Genomic DNA, 17,634 nt, shown 5'->3' with positions numbered 1-17,634 from the left:
TACCGGAAAATACTAGGATGAAAAGATACTGTACCTCTTCCTTAAGCAGTGATGCTGCTTCATGAAAAACGGAACTCATAAAATAACTCTTAAAGGGGCAATCAGCAGTTGAAACAATAAAAAAAAGTGTATCCCCGCGCCCGTTTCAGTAAAAAGCTGAGGGAGCTTTGTCTTGTAATGAACCTAACCAGCATTGATCTCTTGGGGTTGCAGGTCTACACCCACCTCCATGTGATTGAGGAGAGGATGAACCAGAGCTTGGCATTACTCTACAAGGTCCCTGCCTTGGCTGAGGAGCTGCACGATGATATCCGTACGCTACACTCCTCTCTACTCTCCTGTTAGCCATGTAGACCAGGATGTGGGGTTACTGCCCCTGTCCTTATATTCATGTTTTAGTTCCTTCATAAGACATTTAGAAAGAGATAAGCTAGCATTTATCATGATGGCTTTTGTAAGACATTGCATGTTCCAAATTCACATGATCTATTAGTAGGTTATTTATTATCTTGACATTTCTCTAGGGAACTCTCATTCAGAAAAAAAAGGATTGGTGTATATAAGGTGTAAATAACGCAGTGTTACCGTAAATACATGATACTTTACTGTATATCAAGCTTTCCTGTTTTTAAAACCTACTTGTTTCTCCCTCCCTGTAGAGGAGCTGGTGAAGGCGGAGCGAGGAGATATCAGTGAGCTCATGACCACTTCCTTCTCTGAGACACGCACCACCGAGGAGCTGCTTCCTGCCGAGAGTGAGGAGGAGAAGGATGACGAGGAGGAGGAGGAGAGAGCCTTCCAGAACAGGCCCTACCCACCTCGCATCGGTACGGGGACACACACACACACTCATGAATGCACACATACACACAAAATGTCTCCTCCTCAAATAGTTCAGGAATTAATTAATTTCTTTGAATACAAACAGTAGGTTAACATTTTATTTATCTCTATTGTTTTTGTCCTGTCAAGACCCACAGCCCAACACTAAGAAAGGTGAGTTAAAGGGAAGGGACATGAAATCTGATATTTGTCTGCCAAAATGTAATTTTCAAAGACAGAAACGTTGAAGTTGATCTGTGTTTTCTGCCTCTGCACTCAGCCTCTACAGATGAGTATGACTATGCCACATCTGAGAGAAGCCCCACATATGAATATGAGGAGAAAGTAAGAAAAATATTTTTTTTTTATTACAAAAATACACATCACTTTACGGACATGGTATCCTACTTGCACTTGTGTTTACAACACAGCCAAGAGTTACGCTGACACATTATGTCAATCATCTCATCTCTCCTTCTCTCCCTCCATCCCAACCCATTTTGTATCTCACCTCCTCAAGTGTATATGGAAAAATAGCTTGTGTCGCACTGCAGCCTCCACGTGATCAACTGCTACATTTTTACTCACATACTATAACATCCTCCCATAGCAGGAAGACCACTCCCATAGAGATGTAGTTAATGTGTTCTATTTAATTTTGTGGTACTTCCTCTGTAATGACCTATTAAATTACCCCCTCTCTCACTTTTGCTCTCACTCTCTAGATTAACACCTCTCTAGAGCTCAAGCAGGTGGTCTTCAAGTCTCCTGAGATCCAGACCGATGAACTGGTGAGTCTGCTACCTAGATAAGTGTCTGGATGGGCTGGGCGGACCCGTCCCCTCTTGTGGTATTGTAAGTCATTCCCATGATGATATCAACCTCTAATTTCTCCATCTTCCCCTCTTTGTGCCTTCTCTTCCCCTTTTATGTTTCTGTCCTTAGCAACCAGACGCCCTGGAGACGTTCAACCGTGGGGCCATGGTGGGGTTGCTGGTGGTTGCCGTGGCCATCGCCATGGTGATGGTGATCAGTCTGTTGCTGGTGCGCAGGAAGCCGTATGGCACCATCAGCCACGGCATCGTGGAGGTAGGAGGCAGGGAATCAGAAAGAACAAACACCTGCTCACTTTGATGCTTCCAACACTTGTAAACTGGAACAACTTGTTCCGATTGGTGTTTTTAAATCACCGATGAAGGATTTTGAGGCTGATTCCTTGACCTGTCAATGTTTTTAATTTGCTGTTTTATGATTTTGTTATACTCTTGTGAATTCTATGGTTTTTACGAGACTACTTGTAGTTTTTCATGTTGTCTGTCTGTAATTGTGTAATGACTTGGTGCTGCCTATCTTGGCAAGGACACTCTTGAAAAAGAGATTTCAAATTTCAATGAGCCCTTCCTGGTTCAATCAAGTAATCAAGTGCTTTACAGATACCTAGCCTAAAACCCCAGAGAGAAAGCAATGCAGATTTAGAAGCACAGAGGCTAGGAACAACCTAGAGAGGAATCCGGCTCTGAGAGGTGGTCAGCCCTCTTCTGGCTGTACCGGGTGGAGATGCATGTGGCCATTAAGGCCAGATAATTTTTGAAGAAGTTCAAACGTTCATAAATGACAAGCAGGGTCAAATCATAATCATGGTGGCTATAGAGGGCGCAGCAGAGCAATACCTCAGGAGTAAATGTCAGTTGGCTTTTCGTAGGCAGGTATTCCCTGCAGCGGCAGGTAGGAGAGGCACTTTATGCTTATAGCACATTAGTGTCCCCTCCTTCCTGCTGATAGCACTTCCTTATACCGTAGCATTTACTTGTACTGTATCAGTATAACCTTTGACCCGCCATGTCTCACAGCAGGTTGACCCCATGCTGACCCCAGAGGAGCGCCAACTAAACAAGATGCAGAACCACGGCTACGAAAACCCCACCTACAAATTCTTTGAGCAAATGAACTGAGGCGATGGGTGTGGCCTCCCGGTCATGCCCAATCACACGAGGCGCTCCCTTTCCTTGTTCCCCTCCTAGAGGTGGTCCCAGTCACACCGCCTATGATGTATTAAGATGTATCATTACGACCAACACTTTAATGTAACTTGACAAGCAAATAGGGGGTATACGCCCCAATCCTCTGACCAACCATGTCCCCACATCAGTTTTGGAATGTAAACCAGTAACAGAGATGTATTACCAGCTGATCCATCCTCTTACTCTTCTGGTCTAGAATAAAGGGGTGGACATTAATGCCACAGTGTAACAATCATCTCCTTTGGAGAGATTCACTCCTGTCTGCTTGGATAGGAATACCATTGGAATGGCTAGAGTTGACCCCCTTATTCTTAATAAAATTGATTGATATTTGTCAGAAACTGACTCAATGTTGAACAGTGCATTTTGCTTTGTTGTGTATGTCATCTGTTTATTCTTTGTTGGATTGTGTTACAGCTCTGATTCATTATATTCCAGTTCAGATAAATGGTGTAAAATGTGAACAAACAATATAGTCTGATTATAGTATAACGGATTTAAATCTCCATATAAACTGGCTACAATGACTCTGACATGATGACCACCAAGCCAACCCCAACTCCATGAGTCAATGTAGGACATCTTCTTTCAAAGCCAGGCACAGTTGTAAAGGTTAAGCAGAGATGAGGAGGTTGGGAATGTGAGGTATTGAAGCTTGATTAACTTAGTTGTTACTTAGTTATTACTTACCCACATATATTTTCAATCCATAGTAATATGGGTTGGTGATCTTTTGATATTAAGCCCAATCTCATCTCCTTCAGTCTGTGGCATCTGACACAACTGGCACCCAGAGCCTGTTCTATGCGATGTGAACTATATAATTGAACTAATGTACCAAATGTTCCATTAAGTGAATGACTGCTACCTAAAAAATTGTAACAAAGTAATGAGAAGTCCATTGTTTTAATGAAAGCATGCAGATTTGGTGTATGATGCTACCGTCTTTGTGTTGTTCCTGTTCTTTGCTTTTGATAAGATGGAAATGTGACAGATTAAAATGGACAGTGTAAATATCTTTAGAAAAAAAAACATCTTCAAAATAGACATTTCTAGAATGATTTTGCATCAGTGTAATGGAATAAAAAAATAATAATACTTGTGCTGTTCAGAGAGAGAACATTTTCCTAACATGGCTGATTGAAAACGGACTGTTGTAAAAAACCAGCACAAGACGATACAGTTAACTTCTGACTGAATGTATTTTAGGTAGATGTTGAGACTTCATTTCTTCTTCGGGAGGGCATCACTCCCCTAGTAGAACCCCAAGGACTAACCGGTAATCAGTAGACAAGCTACATATCCAATACCTTCCTCATTATCTCACTGTAGTTTAACACTGGATGTCTCTTTTCACTATTTGCAGGTCTGAATGAGAACAGTGGGATGTCATTCATTATTGTGGTGCAATGGACTTCAGCATTAGGGAACATAGTGATGTTGGCAACATGGTGATATTGTGGAACAGTTGCACCTAAGGAGGTATGCCGAGGACTGGATTATTGCTCAGATTGGGTGGGACCACAATATTTGCTCGAGCACACCTGAGCTATTTTCAGTTTGTTTCAAATTCAAGTTGAATCTTTATTAGGGACATAGCCGGTTTCAGGCAGGATGAACATACAATACAGAACATATAGATGCTGTATAAACACCAGTTGAATGTTAGTCTACTAGGGAGATGTGTTGTGTCTCACTGAAGTCTCTGTCACTGTTATTATGATCAATATCATTCACTGTATACAGATAAGAAGGGATTGTCCACTTTTGAATGGCTGATTGTTGCCTCTTGGATGGGTTTTATGTTGAATTTATTTTCCACTACATGATTTTGGCCCCAGAGAGAGTTCTCTGTGTTGGATGGTCACATACACAGTAGGAGGTTTCTTCGTAATCTACAGTGTCAACTCCAACTACTGTTGGCCTACTGTACTACAGAGGATCCTAACCAAAACCAATCATCCTTCACTACTCTCAGAATTCTGAAAATAGCACTTTGTAAAACACCACCAGTCCTGAAACATCCTTAGATGTTTGTTGTTTATTTATAACTCATGGCTAGGTTGTTCTGCTGTGTACTCCATGAAACCACTTGTGACACGAGGGAGTAAATTATTGATCACATCAGAGGAGAGATGTGGCTGACTCACCCTCATCACCTCAAACCGTTCTGTTTCTTTATTCAAACACTGCTTTGAATATGGGAAGAGGAGTTCAAATACTTGAACTAAATTTGAATTTTCCATGTATTGCTTTTGGATTGTAGTAATCACAGGTTGTGGTTACTGCATCAAGATAAGTAGAGATCTGAGATAGTCTTTGTATAATTTGTACAGGTCCGTTTAGTGAATGAAAACATGGTACGTTCACAGTTTAAGTCAGTTGAACCTTGTATCGATACTACTGAAACCATAGAAGAGAATAAGCTTGCCTGTGTTTCCCCAAAGATTCAAGGTTTTCCTACCAGCATTTAGCAGATGTAGAATGGTGTATACTGTAGTGACTGAACACACATTTGTATGTCCTCTCTTGATTAAGATACTTCTGTTGGCCTTCCTCCCCTCCCCACCAGAGAAAATATAAACAATTATATGGAGAGTTTAATTGCTGCATTATTGCCTTTTACAATGCTGTGTTTTGGATGTAATTCTGTATTTTTTATTTGAGTAATTATCAATTGGATTGAGGGTCATGTTTTCTCACTGTATGAAAAATGTAGTAGCTTGTTTAAGGCACCGTTTAGAGGTTACATGTCTAACCTGCAGTTCAGATACAGTAGACCTACACTGTCTAAGTGCATTGTTGGGCCAGTAACCGAAAGGTTGCTGGATCGAATCCCCGAGCTGACAAGGTTAAAATCCGTCGTTCTGCCCCTGAAAAATGCAGTTAACCCACTGTTCCCTGGTAGGCCATCATTGTAAATAAGAATTTGTCCTTAACTGACTTGCCTAGTTAAATAAATGTTCAATTTAAATATAAAAAAGTCTAACTAAATTGTCCATGGTGTGGCGCCAAGCACAACTGAACAAAATATTGCTCTGTCAGACAGATACTGACTGTATATAATGTGAACTCCCACCGTTTTGACTATACTCTGATTGGAATGAGGGAGCTGATCTTCAAATCCATTCAGAACTTGACCAAAGACATACTCTGCTCTAGAAGAGGTCAGACAACTGACTAATTTGGCCAATTGTCCTGAGCTATGTAGAATGTAATTCATGTGCAAGAAATCTGAGCAATGGAGATCTGATTAAGCTAATTAAAACTGTAATAAAATTACAAATGACCCACAAAACACTGTTTCTTGAATCACTGTTCTTCCCCTCTGACTACAGGATGGGATAGTGGTCTTGATTTTATAATATCAGCCAGAATGGGGTCACCAAGAGAGACGCATGTGTTCTGTCACAGCTATGACCAGAGAGATAGTCTATGGTTATAATAACACATTAATAAACACACCACCCACAGGAAAGTAGAGTGTTGTAAAGTATGGATTTTATTGTGGCTGGGTATAGCCTATTTTATTATCTAGATTGGTGAAGGTATCTGTCTATACTGTGTGCAACACTATAAAGTTTGCTGCCACATTTGGGGTTTGATGTCTTGATTGAAACCCACTTTCATATTTGTACAAAGTAAAACCAGCATTGATAGTTAAGGAAATAAAACCTCAAGTGTTGTGAAAATGTGTTTATGCAGGGAGTTGAACATAACCACACATCAACCAAACACCTATTTAGTTTCAATAGAACATGACGCACAATGACATCACATCCTGTTCTTTCACCTCAATTTCCATTCCAGTTTTAAAACGTCACAGACTGAAACTATCTGCAATGTCAGGAAGTCAACATGGTTATGGTTTTATGGTTTATTCTAGGCCAAGTGACAACCCTAGGCAGCAATATTGTCTTAAACACCATAGGCGATGGTTTTGCTTGTCTACTAAGTTAAATTCACCTGTTTCAATTGAAACTCATCTTAGTGGAATATTTTTTTTTTTTTAAGTGTCAGCAGGCTCAGCACATGTTATTTGGTTGTAACGTTATTAGGCTTTAATTATGACTTTTTATATGACATTTGATACATTATTTTTTATCTAGGCCAGTGGTCACAAACCAGTCGGTAGCGATCTACTGATTGATCTCAGAGGAATTCCTATTCGATCATCAAGCATTTTTGTAAAAAAAACAACAATGTGCGTTCCCCCTACAACCAGTACTGCAGCTGCATTGAATGAGTATAGCAAAGTGTTCCGATAAGCTTGCGCTGTTATTATTAGCAGCTTGTGTCTAATTTAATATCAAGGAATATTTAACTTTCTCTGGTCAAATGAGTAACAACATCAATTGGTGCATGAGTCAGAAATAATGCAGTACGACCTGAGTTTGGCCATCAGTTGGAATATGGTGTCTCCACAGATAGAACAATGAAAGAGTTTAGAACTTCTTAGTGCTAGGCCTCTTTTTTCTCCATTTCCACCTGAATGACGTACCCAAAGTAAACTACCTGTTGCTCAGTCCCTGAAGCCAGGATATGCATATAATTGGTACCATTGGAAAGAAAACACTTTGACATTTGTAGAAATGTTAAGATAATGTAGGAGAATATAACACAATAGATATGGTAGGAGAAAATTCAAAGAAAAACCAACCAGAATTTTTTTGAGAGAGACCATCCTCTTAGAAGGGTAAGTGAATGCTCCCTGGATGCAATTCCTATGTTTTCCACCGGGTGTCAGCAGTCTGATCAAGGTTTCAGGCTTGTAACTTCAAAAACAAATAAGAAATATCAGTTTTAGTACAGGGACAGTCTTGGAAATTTGTGTTTGCGCGTGCCATGAAGACAGGACGCACCTGCTAAAATGTCCTATTGAATATACTTCTTTCCATAAGAAACATTATAGTTTGATTACATTTTATTTAAATAAAGGTATTTTTAAAAATTTAAAAAACCTTGCAACACTCCCTTATCTACTGGGTGAGCAGACTTCTATTCCAGCCCAGCAATAATACACATTAATAATACACATTACTATCAACTCATTAGGTTTGATAAGGTGCTGGTGCTGGGCTAGAATATAAGCCTGCACACCCAGCATACATGAAGTAAAAGGATTGGCCTGCAACAGTTGTAATATGTTTGTTTGTGACTTTTAACTGTATTGTTGTACACAACATTTGCTAAAATAAGTACACATACAATGTGGTAGGAGAATCAGAATTAGCTAGGTAACATAGAAAATTAAGATGTCTTATCTGCAGAATATGCTTATATGATTGAACTGTTGAACTCTTGTCTCCCTTCTGACTCTGGTGTTGCCAACTGCACTTCCTCCCTCATATGGGTCTCAGTCACCTGGGACCCAGAGAGGGGAGGAGTCAGGCTTGTCTATCACATGTCCCTGTTGCTGTGCAGAATATCAGAAAGAGAATAGTGCAAAGGAGGTCAGAAGGGAACATTGTTTCCATATGCAAATGTGTCTTTACCTATTGCAAACCATGTGAAGGGATGGCGTGATTAATGGGGAACCAATCACTTGTCTCCACAATGCCTGTGCATCAGTCACCCCCTCCTTGGGCCTTGGGGGGATTGTTCTCTCCCCTAGTTCCCTTTTTAGCAAGGTAACAACAAATGTCCTTTTAAGTTCTTAGTAGTGAACAAAACAACAAGATATTTATATTTGGGGCCAATGTCTGGCACAGGATGTGTGGGGTTGGTGTCTAGAACCATTGCAATGTAATTTTTATCAAAGATTCTCTGTAATGAGTTATTACGCGATTAGACTGATTTATCACGTAACCGTAATTACTAGGAAGTCGGGGCACCAAGGAAAAATATTCAGATTACAAAGTTCATTTCATTTCCTAAAATAACTTTTCAGATATTTTATCTGATCAATTAGTCTCAGAATTAATGAATGATTTACTTTACCTCACGTTAGTCTCATTCCAAACATTGTAAATTGTTGGTTATCTGCACGAACCCAGTCTTCACTATGAGTCATCCATACATCAATTGTCTTAAATAATTTATTTATTACTAACTAAGTAATTCACAGAAATGCACAAACAAACAAACAAACAAGGTAAATGTAATGATAGGAGAATGTGCCCTTGTGGGCTAAACCGGCATGGCAGCTTGCTAGACAAAAGGGGAAGTGGGGGTCAACTAAGAAGTCACTAAAGAGTGATAATTATAACAATTGAAATGCTAATCCTTTACACATGAACGCTCACTCATTCCGGAACAATTGCAATCTATATATATATATGTATTTACGCTCAGTGTGTCGTCTTGCTCGCTGGTGAAAAGTTTGTCTTTTGTAGAATTGTCCATCTCTCTCCCTCTCTCTCTCTCGGTTGTGGTGAGAATCAAATCAAATCAAATCAAATTTTATTTGTCACATACACATGGTTAGCAGATGTTAATGCGAGTGTAGCGAAATGCTTGTGCTTCTAGTTCCGACAATGCAGTAATAACCAACAAGTAATCTAGCTAACAATTCCAAAACTACTACCTTATAGACACAAGTGTAAGGGGATAAAGAATATGTACATAAAGATATATGAATGAGTGATGGTACAGAGCGGCATAGGCAAGATACAGTAGATGGTATTGAGTACAGTATATACATATGAGATGAGTATGTAAACAAAGTGGCATAGTTAAAGTGGCTAGTGATACATGTATTACATAAAGCTGCAGTAGATGATATAGAGTACAGTATATACGTATACATATGAGATGAATAATGTAGGGTATGTAAACATTATATTAGGTAGCATTGTTTAAAGTGGCTAGTGATATATTTTACATCATTTCCCATCAATTCCCATTATTAAAGTGGCTGGAGTTGAGTCAGTGTTAGACTCAATGTTAGTGGTGGCTGTTTAACAGTCTGATGGCCTTGAGATAGAAGCTGTTTTTCAGTCTCTCGGTCCCAGCTTTGATGTACCTGTACTGACCTCGCCTTCTGGATGATAGCGGGGTGAACAGGCAGTGGCTCGGGTGGTTGTTGTCCTTGATGATCTTTATCTTCCAGGTGTCCTGGAGGGCAGGTAGTTTTTCCCTGGTGATGCGTTGTGCAGACCTCACTACCCTCTGGAGAGCCTTACGGTTGTGGGCGGAGCAGTTGCCGTTCCAGGCGGTGATACAGCCCGACAGGATGCTCTCGATTGTGCATCTGTAGAAGTTTGTGAGTGCTATTGGTGACAAGCCGAATTTCTTCAGCCTCCTGAGGTTGAAGAGGCGCTGCTGCGCCTTCTTCACGATGCTGTCTGTGTGGGTGGACCAATTCAGTTTGTCTGTGATGTGTACGCCGAGGAACTTAAAACTTACTGCCCTCTCCACTACTATTCCATCGATGTGGATAGGCGGGTGTTCCCTCTGCTGTTTCCTGAAGTCCACAATCATCTCCTTAGTTTTGTTGACGTTGAGTGTGAGGTTTTCCTGACACCACACTCCGAGGGCCCTCACCTCCTCCCTGTAGGCCGTCTCGTCGTGGTTGGTAATCAAGCCTATCACTGTTGTGTCGTCCGCAAACTTGATGATTGAGTTGAAGGCGTGCGTGGCCACGCAGTCGTGGGTGAACAGGGAGTACAGGAGAGGGCTCAGAACACACCCTTGTGGGGCCCCAGTGTTGAGGATCAGCGGGGTGGAGATGTTGTTACCTACCCTCACCACCTGGGGGCGGCCCGTCAGGAAGTCCAGTACCCATTTGCACAGGGCGGGGTCGAGACCCAGGGTCTCGAGCTTGATGACGAGCTTGGAGGGCACTATGGTGTTAAATCCCGAGCTGTAGTCGATGAACAGCATTCTCACATGGGTATTCCTCTTGTCCAGATGGGTAGGGGCAGTGTGCAGTGTGGTTGAGATTGCATCGTCTGTGGACCTATTTGGGCGGTAAGCAAATTGGAGTGGGTCTATGGTGTCAGGTAGGGTGGAGGTGAAATGGTCCTTGACTAGTCTCTCAAAGCACTTCATGATGACGGAAGTGAGTGCTACGGGGCGGTAGTCGTTTAGCTCAGTTACCTTAGCTTTCTTGGGAACAGGAACAATGGTGGCCCTCTTGAAGCATGTGGGAACAACAGACTGGGATAGGGATTGATTGAATATGTCCGTAAACACACCAGCCAGCTGGTCTGCGCATGCTCTGAGGGCGCGGCTGGGGATTCCGTCTGGGCCTGCAGTCTTGCGAGGGTTAACACGTTTAAATGTTTTCCTCACGTTGGCTGCAGTGAAGTAGAGTCCGCATATTTTGGTTGCGGGTGTATTGTCCTCAAAGCGGGCAAAAAGGTTATTTAGTCTGCCTGGGAGCAAGACATCCTGGTCCGTGACGGGGCTGGTTTTCTTTTTGTAGTCCGTGATTGACTGTAGACCCTGCCACATACCTCTTGTGTCTGAGCCGTTGAATTGAGATTATACTTTGTCTCTATACTGACGCTTAGCTTGTTTGATTGCCTTGCGGAGGGAATAGCTACACTGTTTGTATTCGGTCATGTTTCCGGTCACCTTGCCCTGATTAAAAGCAGTGGTTCGCGCTTTCAGTTTCACGCGAATGCTGCCATCAATCCACGGTTTCTGGTTTGGGAATGTTTTAATCGTTGTTATGGAAACGACATCTCCAATGCACGTTCTAATGAACTCGCTCACCGAATCAGCGTATTCGTCAATGTTGTTGTTTGATGCAATACGAAGCATATCCCAGTCCACGTGATGGAAGCAGTCTTTGAGTGTGGAATCAGATTGGTCGGACCAGCGTTGAACAGACCTCAGCGCGGGGGCTTCTTGTTTTAGTTTCTGTCTGTAGGCAGGGATCAACAAAATGGAGTCGTGGTCAGCTTTTCCGAAAGGAGAGCGGGGCAGGGCCTTATATGCGTCGCGGAAGTTAGAATAGCAATGATCCAAGGTTTTTCCAGCCCTGGTTGTACAAACGATATGCTGATACAATTTAGGGAGTCTTGTTTTCAGATTAGCCTTGTTAAAATCCCCAGCTACAATGAGTGCAGCCTCAGGATATATGGATTCCAGTTTGCAAAGAGTCAAATAAAGTTCGTTCAGAGCCATTGATGTGTCTGCTTGGGGGGGAATATATACTGCTTGATTATAATCGAAGAGAATTCCCTTGGTAGATAATGCGGTCGACATTTGATTGTGAGGAATTCTAAATCAGGTGAACAGAAGGACTTGAGTTCCTGTATGTTGTTGTAACCACACCACGTCTCGTTAACCATGAAGCATACGCCCCCGCCCCTCTTCTTACCAGAAAGATGTTTGTTTCTGTCGGCGCGATGCATGGAGAAACCAGCTGGCTGCACCGACTCCGATAGCGTCTCTCCAGTGAGCCATGTTTCCGTGAAGCAAAGAACGTTACAGTCTCTGATGTCCCTCTGGAATGCTACCCTTGCTCGGATTTCATCAACCTTGTTGTCAAGAGACTGGACATTGGCGAGAAGTATGCTAGGGAGTGGTGCACGATGTGCCCGTCTCCGGAGTCTGACCAGAAGACCGCTTCGTTTCCCCCTTTTACGAAGTAATTTTTTGGGGTCGCCGGCTGGGATCCATTTCGTTGTCCTGGGTGAAAGGCAGAACACAGGATCCGCTTCGCGAAAGTCATATTCTTGGTCGTACTGATGGTGAGTTGACGCTGCTCTTATATTCAGTAGTTCTTCTCGACTGTATGTGATGAAACCTAAGATGACCTGGGGTACCAATGTAAGAAATAACACGTAAAAAAAACAAAAAACTGCATAGTTTCCTAGGAACGCGAAGCGAGGCGGTCATCTCTGTCGGCGCCGGAAGTCACAGAGGGGATAGTTCAGAGTGACATTCGTTATAGAATGGATGTTTCGGCGGTTGTCGTTCATCGCGTTCAATGATTCCGAATTCCTAGCTGCAGACTAGTAATTAGTATCAAAGACTTGTTCTTATTCTGTCGGTATCGATAGACTAAGAGTTTAACAACGTGGTATGGTTAACAGAATCAGCAATGGTCTACAACCTTTGTCCCCCTCCTAATGGAGAAAAACATGGTCTGCAACCTTTAACCATCTCGTAATTGAAGTAAGCTCGGTCTGCTGATCACAAACCCGAGTGGGGTTTTTATTCGGAAGGGCTATTATAGGCTATTATATAAACAGCGTTATGGTAATGTGGCCACACCGTCTCCCATGAGCTTCCCCAAGTCGTGACAAATGGACCAGTTCGTAGCTGGATTCTTCACCAATCTTTTATACTTTCTCCAGAACATGAAATTTGTTCGTGCCTCAAGTTCTGTGAGGTGGAAGGAATTCCTTTGTTCTCCATGACAATCTACTCTCTCTATACAGTGTGTCCATGAGGAGATCCTCAGGAATTTGCGACGTCTCTCTGAGCGCAGCAACCTTGTTGAAGGAGGCAAGGGGGAGGCAGGGAGAGGGGGATGGGGCTTGCTATACCCAAAGAGGCCAACGTCATGACACGCCTATATAGTATATAACCCAGAGACTCACTCCACTCAGTGGGCTCTCACTTTACTCACTTTGTGGGTGGTATGACCAGCTCCCTTTACTAAAGTTAATATCCTGATTGAGTAAAATGTCCACCACATTATTTGGTTTTTAGCATATAGATCATGCTCCAACAGTCTTCCCACTCCTTTCCATGGCCCGTGGATTTGGAAAAGGCCATTTTCTATTCGTCACCTGCACGAATGCGCACCAGATTGCAGATTGTGAAGTACTGGGCCCCATGCATTTGTTTGATGATGGTTGGGATGAGGGGTAAAGGGTAGCTGAACCTAGTGGTGGCTTTATTCAGAGTTCGATAATCAATGCAAAGCCGCGGTCCCCCACCTTTCTTTTTAACAAAAAATAAGCTTGAGGAGGCTGGTGACATAGAGGGGCGGATAAAACCCTGCTGGAGGCTCTCCTGTACCTACAGTGCCTTGCGAAAGTATTCGGCCCCCTTGAACTTTGCGACCTTTTGCCACATTTCAGGCTTCAAACATAAAGATATAAAACTGTATTTTTTTGTGAAGAATCGACAACAAGTTGGACACAATCATGAAGTGGAACAACATTTATTAGATATTTCAAACTTTTTTAACAAATCAAAAACTGAAAAATTGGGCGTGCAAAATTATTCAGCCCCCTTAAGTTAATACTTTGTAGCGCCACCTTTTGCTGCGATTACAGCTGTAAGTCACTTGGGGTATGTCTCTATCAGTTTTGCACATCGAGAGACTGACATTTTTTCCCATTCCTCCTTGCAAAACAGCTCGAGCTCAGTGAGGTTGGATGGAGAGCATTTGTGAACAGCAGTTTTCAGTTCTTTCCACAGATTCTCGATTGGATTCAGGTCTGGACTTTGACTTGGCCATTCTAACACCTGGATATGTTTATTTTTGATCCATTCCATTGTAGATTTTGCTTTATGTTTTGGATCATTGTCTTGTTGGAAGACAAATCTCCGTCCCAGTCTCAGGTCTTTTGCAGACTCCATCAGGTTTTCTTCCAGAATGGTCCTGTATTTGGCTCCATCCATCTTCCCATCAATTTTAACCATCTTCCCTGTCCCTGCTGAAGAAAAGCAGGCCCAAACCATGATGCTGCCACCACCATGTTTGACAGTGGGGATGGTGTGTTCAGCTGTGTTGCTTTTACACCAAACATAACGTTTTGCATTGTTGCCAAAAAGTTCAATTTTGGTTTCATCTGACCAGAGCACCTTCTTCCACATGTTTGGTGTGTCTCCCAGGTGGCTTGTGGCAAACTTTAAACAACACTTTTTATGGATATCTTTAAGAAATGGCTTTCTTCTTGCCACTCTTCCATAAAGGCCAGATTTGTGCAATATACGACTGATTGTTGTCCTATGGACAGAGTCTCCCACCTCAGCTGTAGATCTCTGCAGTTCATCCAGAGTGATCATGGGCCTCTTGGCTGCATCTCTGATCAGTCTTCTCCTTGTATGAGCTGAAAGTTTAGAGGGACGGCCAGGTCTTGGTAGATTTGCAGTGGTCTGATACTCCTTCCATTTCAATATTATCGCTTGCACAGTGCTCCTTGGGATGTTTAAAGCTTGGGAAATCTTTTTGTATCCAAATCCGGCTTTAAACTTCTTCACAACAGTATCTCGGATCTGCCTGGTGTGTTCCTTGTTCTTCATGATGCTCTCTGCGCTTTTAACAGACCTCTGAGACTATCACAGTGCAGGTGCATTTATACGGAGACTTGATTACACACAGGTGGATTGTATTTATCATCATTAGTCATTTAGGTCAACATTGGATCATTCAGAGATCCTCACTGAACTTCTGGAGAGAGTTTGCTGCACTGAAAGTAAAGGGGCTGAATAATTTTGCACGCCCAATTTTTCAGTTATTGATTTGTTAAAAAAGTTTGAAATATCCAATAAATGTCGTTCCACTTCATGATTGTGTCCCACTTGTTGTTGATTCTTCACAAAAAAATACAGTTTTATATCTTTATGTTTGAAGCCTGAAATGTGGCAAAAGGTCGCAAAGTTCAAGGGGGCCGAATACTTTCGCAAGGCACTGTAGGTCTCCATGACCTCGGTCTCCGCATAGGAGAGGGGATAGACATGTCCTCTCAGGAGGGATGCGTCAGACAGCAGGTCAATGACACAGTCCCAGAGGCGATGAGGAGGCAGGTGTGTAGCCTGGGTACTGGTGGCCCACTTTGGCTAAGGATGTGAGGGTTTATGTTTCCTCCTGCTCTGTGTGTGATCAGTGTAAGGCTCTTAGGCACCTGCCAGATCAGACACTATATCCTCAGGCACCCCGTAGTGCCAGAAGATGTGCGTAAACAAGGCCTCCGTAGTCTGAAGGGCTGTCTGAGGTGCGGGAGGTTCCTCCGCCCCCTCTGGACATCGAGGGGGTCCCAGCGTACTCCGTTCACTCTGTAATGGATTCGAGGCGTCGGGCTTGGGGCCTCCAGTACCTCGTGGACTGGGAGGGGTATGGTCCGGAGGAGAGATGTATCATTACCAGGGTCTCCCAGGTGGTGCAGTGGTCTAAGGCACTTAGAGATTCTGGGTTCGAGCCCAGGCTCTGTCGCACTCTCCGGGTTAGGGAGGGTTTGGCTGGCAGGGATATTGCGCACTAGCGACTCCTGTGGTGGGCCGGGCACAGTGCACGCTGACCAGGTCGCCAGGTGTACGGTGTTTCCTCCGACACATTGGTTCTTGTGTCAAGAAGGAGCGCGGCTAGGTTGGGTTGTGTTTCGGAGGATGCGTGGCTCTCGACCTTCGCCTCTCCCGAGTCCGTACGGGAGTTGGACAAGACTACCTACCAACACTTTAATGTAACTTGACAAGCAAGTTACATTAAACCTCTGACCAACCATATCCTCACATCAGTATTTGGAATGTAAATCAGTAACAAAGATTTTAATAAAGATTTATCAACTAATCCATCCTCTTACTCTTCTGGTCTAGAATAAAGGTGAAGTCCATTATTTTAATGAAAGCATGCAGATTTGGTGTATGATGTAGTTTATGTTGTTCCTGTTCTTTGCTTTTGATAAGATGGAAATGTGTAATGGAATAAAAACCAAAAAAGAATACCATGTGCTGTTCAGAGAGAGAACATTTTCCAAACATGACTGTTGAAAACGGACTGTTGTAAAAAAACAGCACAAGACGATACAGTTAACTTCTGACTGAATGTATTTTAGGTAGATGTTGAGACATTTCTTCTTCGGTAGGGCATCACTCCCCTAGTAGAACCCCAAGGACTAACCGGTAATCAGTAGACAAGCTACATATCCAATACCTTCCTCATTATCTCACTGTAGTTTAACACTGGATGTCTCTTTTCACTATTTGCAGGTCTGAATGAGAACAGTGGGATGTCATTCATTATTGTGGTGCAATGGACTTCAGCATTAGGGAACATAGTGATGTTGGCAACATGGTGATGTGGAACAGTTGCACCTAAGGAGGTATGCCGAGGACTGGACTATTGCTCAGATTGGGTGGGACCACAATATTTGCTTGAGCACACCTGAGCTATTTTCAGTTTATTGTTTCAAATTCAAGTTAATCTTTAGGAACATAGCCGGTTTGCAGGCAGGATGAACATACAAGACAGAACATATAGATTCTGTTTAAACACCAGTTGAATGTTAATCCACTGTTGTTGCTACTTTTTCAGTCCCATTTCTCATCCAAGGGAAATGGGTTGCATCTCACTGAAGCATCGGTCACAGTTGTTATGATCAATATCATTCACTGTATATAGATAAGGAGGGATTGTCCTCTTTACAATGACTGATTGTTGACCTCTTGGACCTCTTGAATTTATTTTCCACTACATGACTTTGGTACCAGAGAGAGTTCTCTGAGAGTTCTCATTTACAACTGCGACCTGGCCAAGATAAAGCAAGATAAACAGCTTTTACCCCTAAGCCATAAGACTCCTGAACATCTAATCAAATGACCACCCAGACTATTTGCATTGCCCCCCCCCCCCCCCTCTTTTATACCGCTGCTACTCTCTGTTGTTATCATCTACAGTATATATAGTCATTTTAATAACTCTCCCTACATGTACATATTACCTCAACTAACCCGTGTCCCCGCACATGGACTCTCTACTCCCCTGTATATAGTCTCGCTATTGTTATTTACTGCTGCTCTTTAATTGATTTATACTTTTATTTGTTATTGTTATTCGTATCAAACACCTGCATTTTGTGACTAATAAAATGTGATCTGATTTGAATTTCAGGACCTGAATGGTAGTTTGATCATAGCACTCCTCTCACAGCTATACAAGTAT

The 17,634-nt window shown here is 42.5% G+C and overlaps 1 protein-coding gene across 3 annotated transcripts in view; it reads left to right on the top strand.

The window, feature by feature from the left end:
- LOC110538151 (amyloid-like protein 1) overlaps window positions 1–6,141 on the top strand; it is a 63,729-nt gene extending 57,588 nt beyond the window's left edge. For 2 of the 3 annotated variants that reach the window (XM_036942710.1, XM_036942697.1), the window contains exons 11-17: window positions 214–313; window positions 660–827; window positions 973–996; window positions 1,103–1,167; window positions 1,548–1,613; window positions 1,768–1,911; window positions 2,673–6,141. In XM_036942710.1, the coding sequence (XP_036798605.1) occupies window positions 214–313; window positions 660–827; window positions 973–996; window positions 1,103–1,167; window positions 1,548–1,613; window positions 1,768–1,911; window positions 2,673–2,774 (669 nt within the window). In that variant the 3' untranslated portion in view covers window positions 2,775–6,141. The remainder of the gene's footprint in view (window positions 1–213; window positions 314–659; window positions 828–972; window positions 997–1,102; window positions 1,168–1,547; window positions 1,614–1,767; window positions 1,912–2,672) is intronic. The other variant, XM_036942704.1, reaches the window with a different exon arrangement.
- Window positions 6,142–17,634: the final 11,493 nt, after the last annotated feature.

The sequence above is a fragment of the Oncorhynchus mykiss genome, chromosome 2 (assembly GCF_013265735.2).
Source record: "Oncorhynchus mykiss isolate Arlee chromosome 2, USDA_OmykA_1.1, whole genome shotgun sequence".
NCBI classification, from domain to species: domain Eukaryota; kingdom Metazoa; phylum Chordata; class Actinopteri; order Salmoniformes; family Salmonidae; genus Oncorhynchus; species Oncorhynchus mykiss.
Note: the sequence above shows the minus strand (reverse complement) of the source record. Positions and strands in the feature narration are given on the sequence as shown.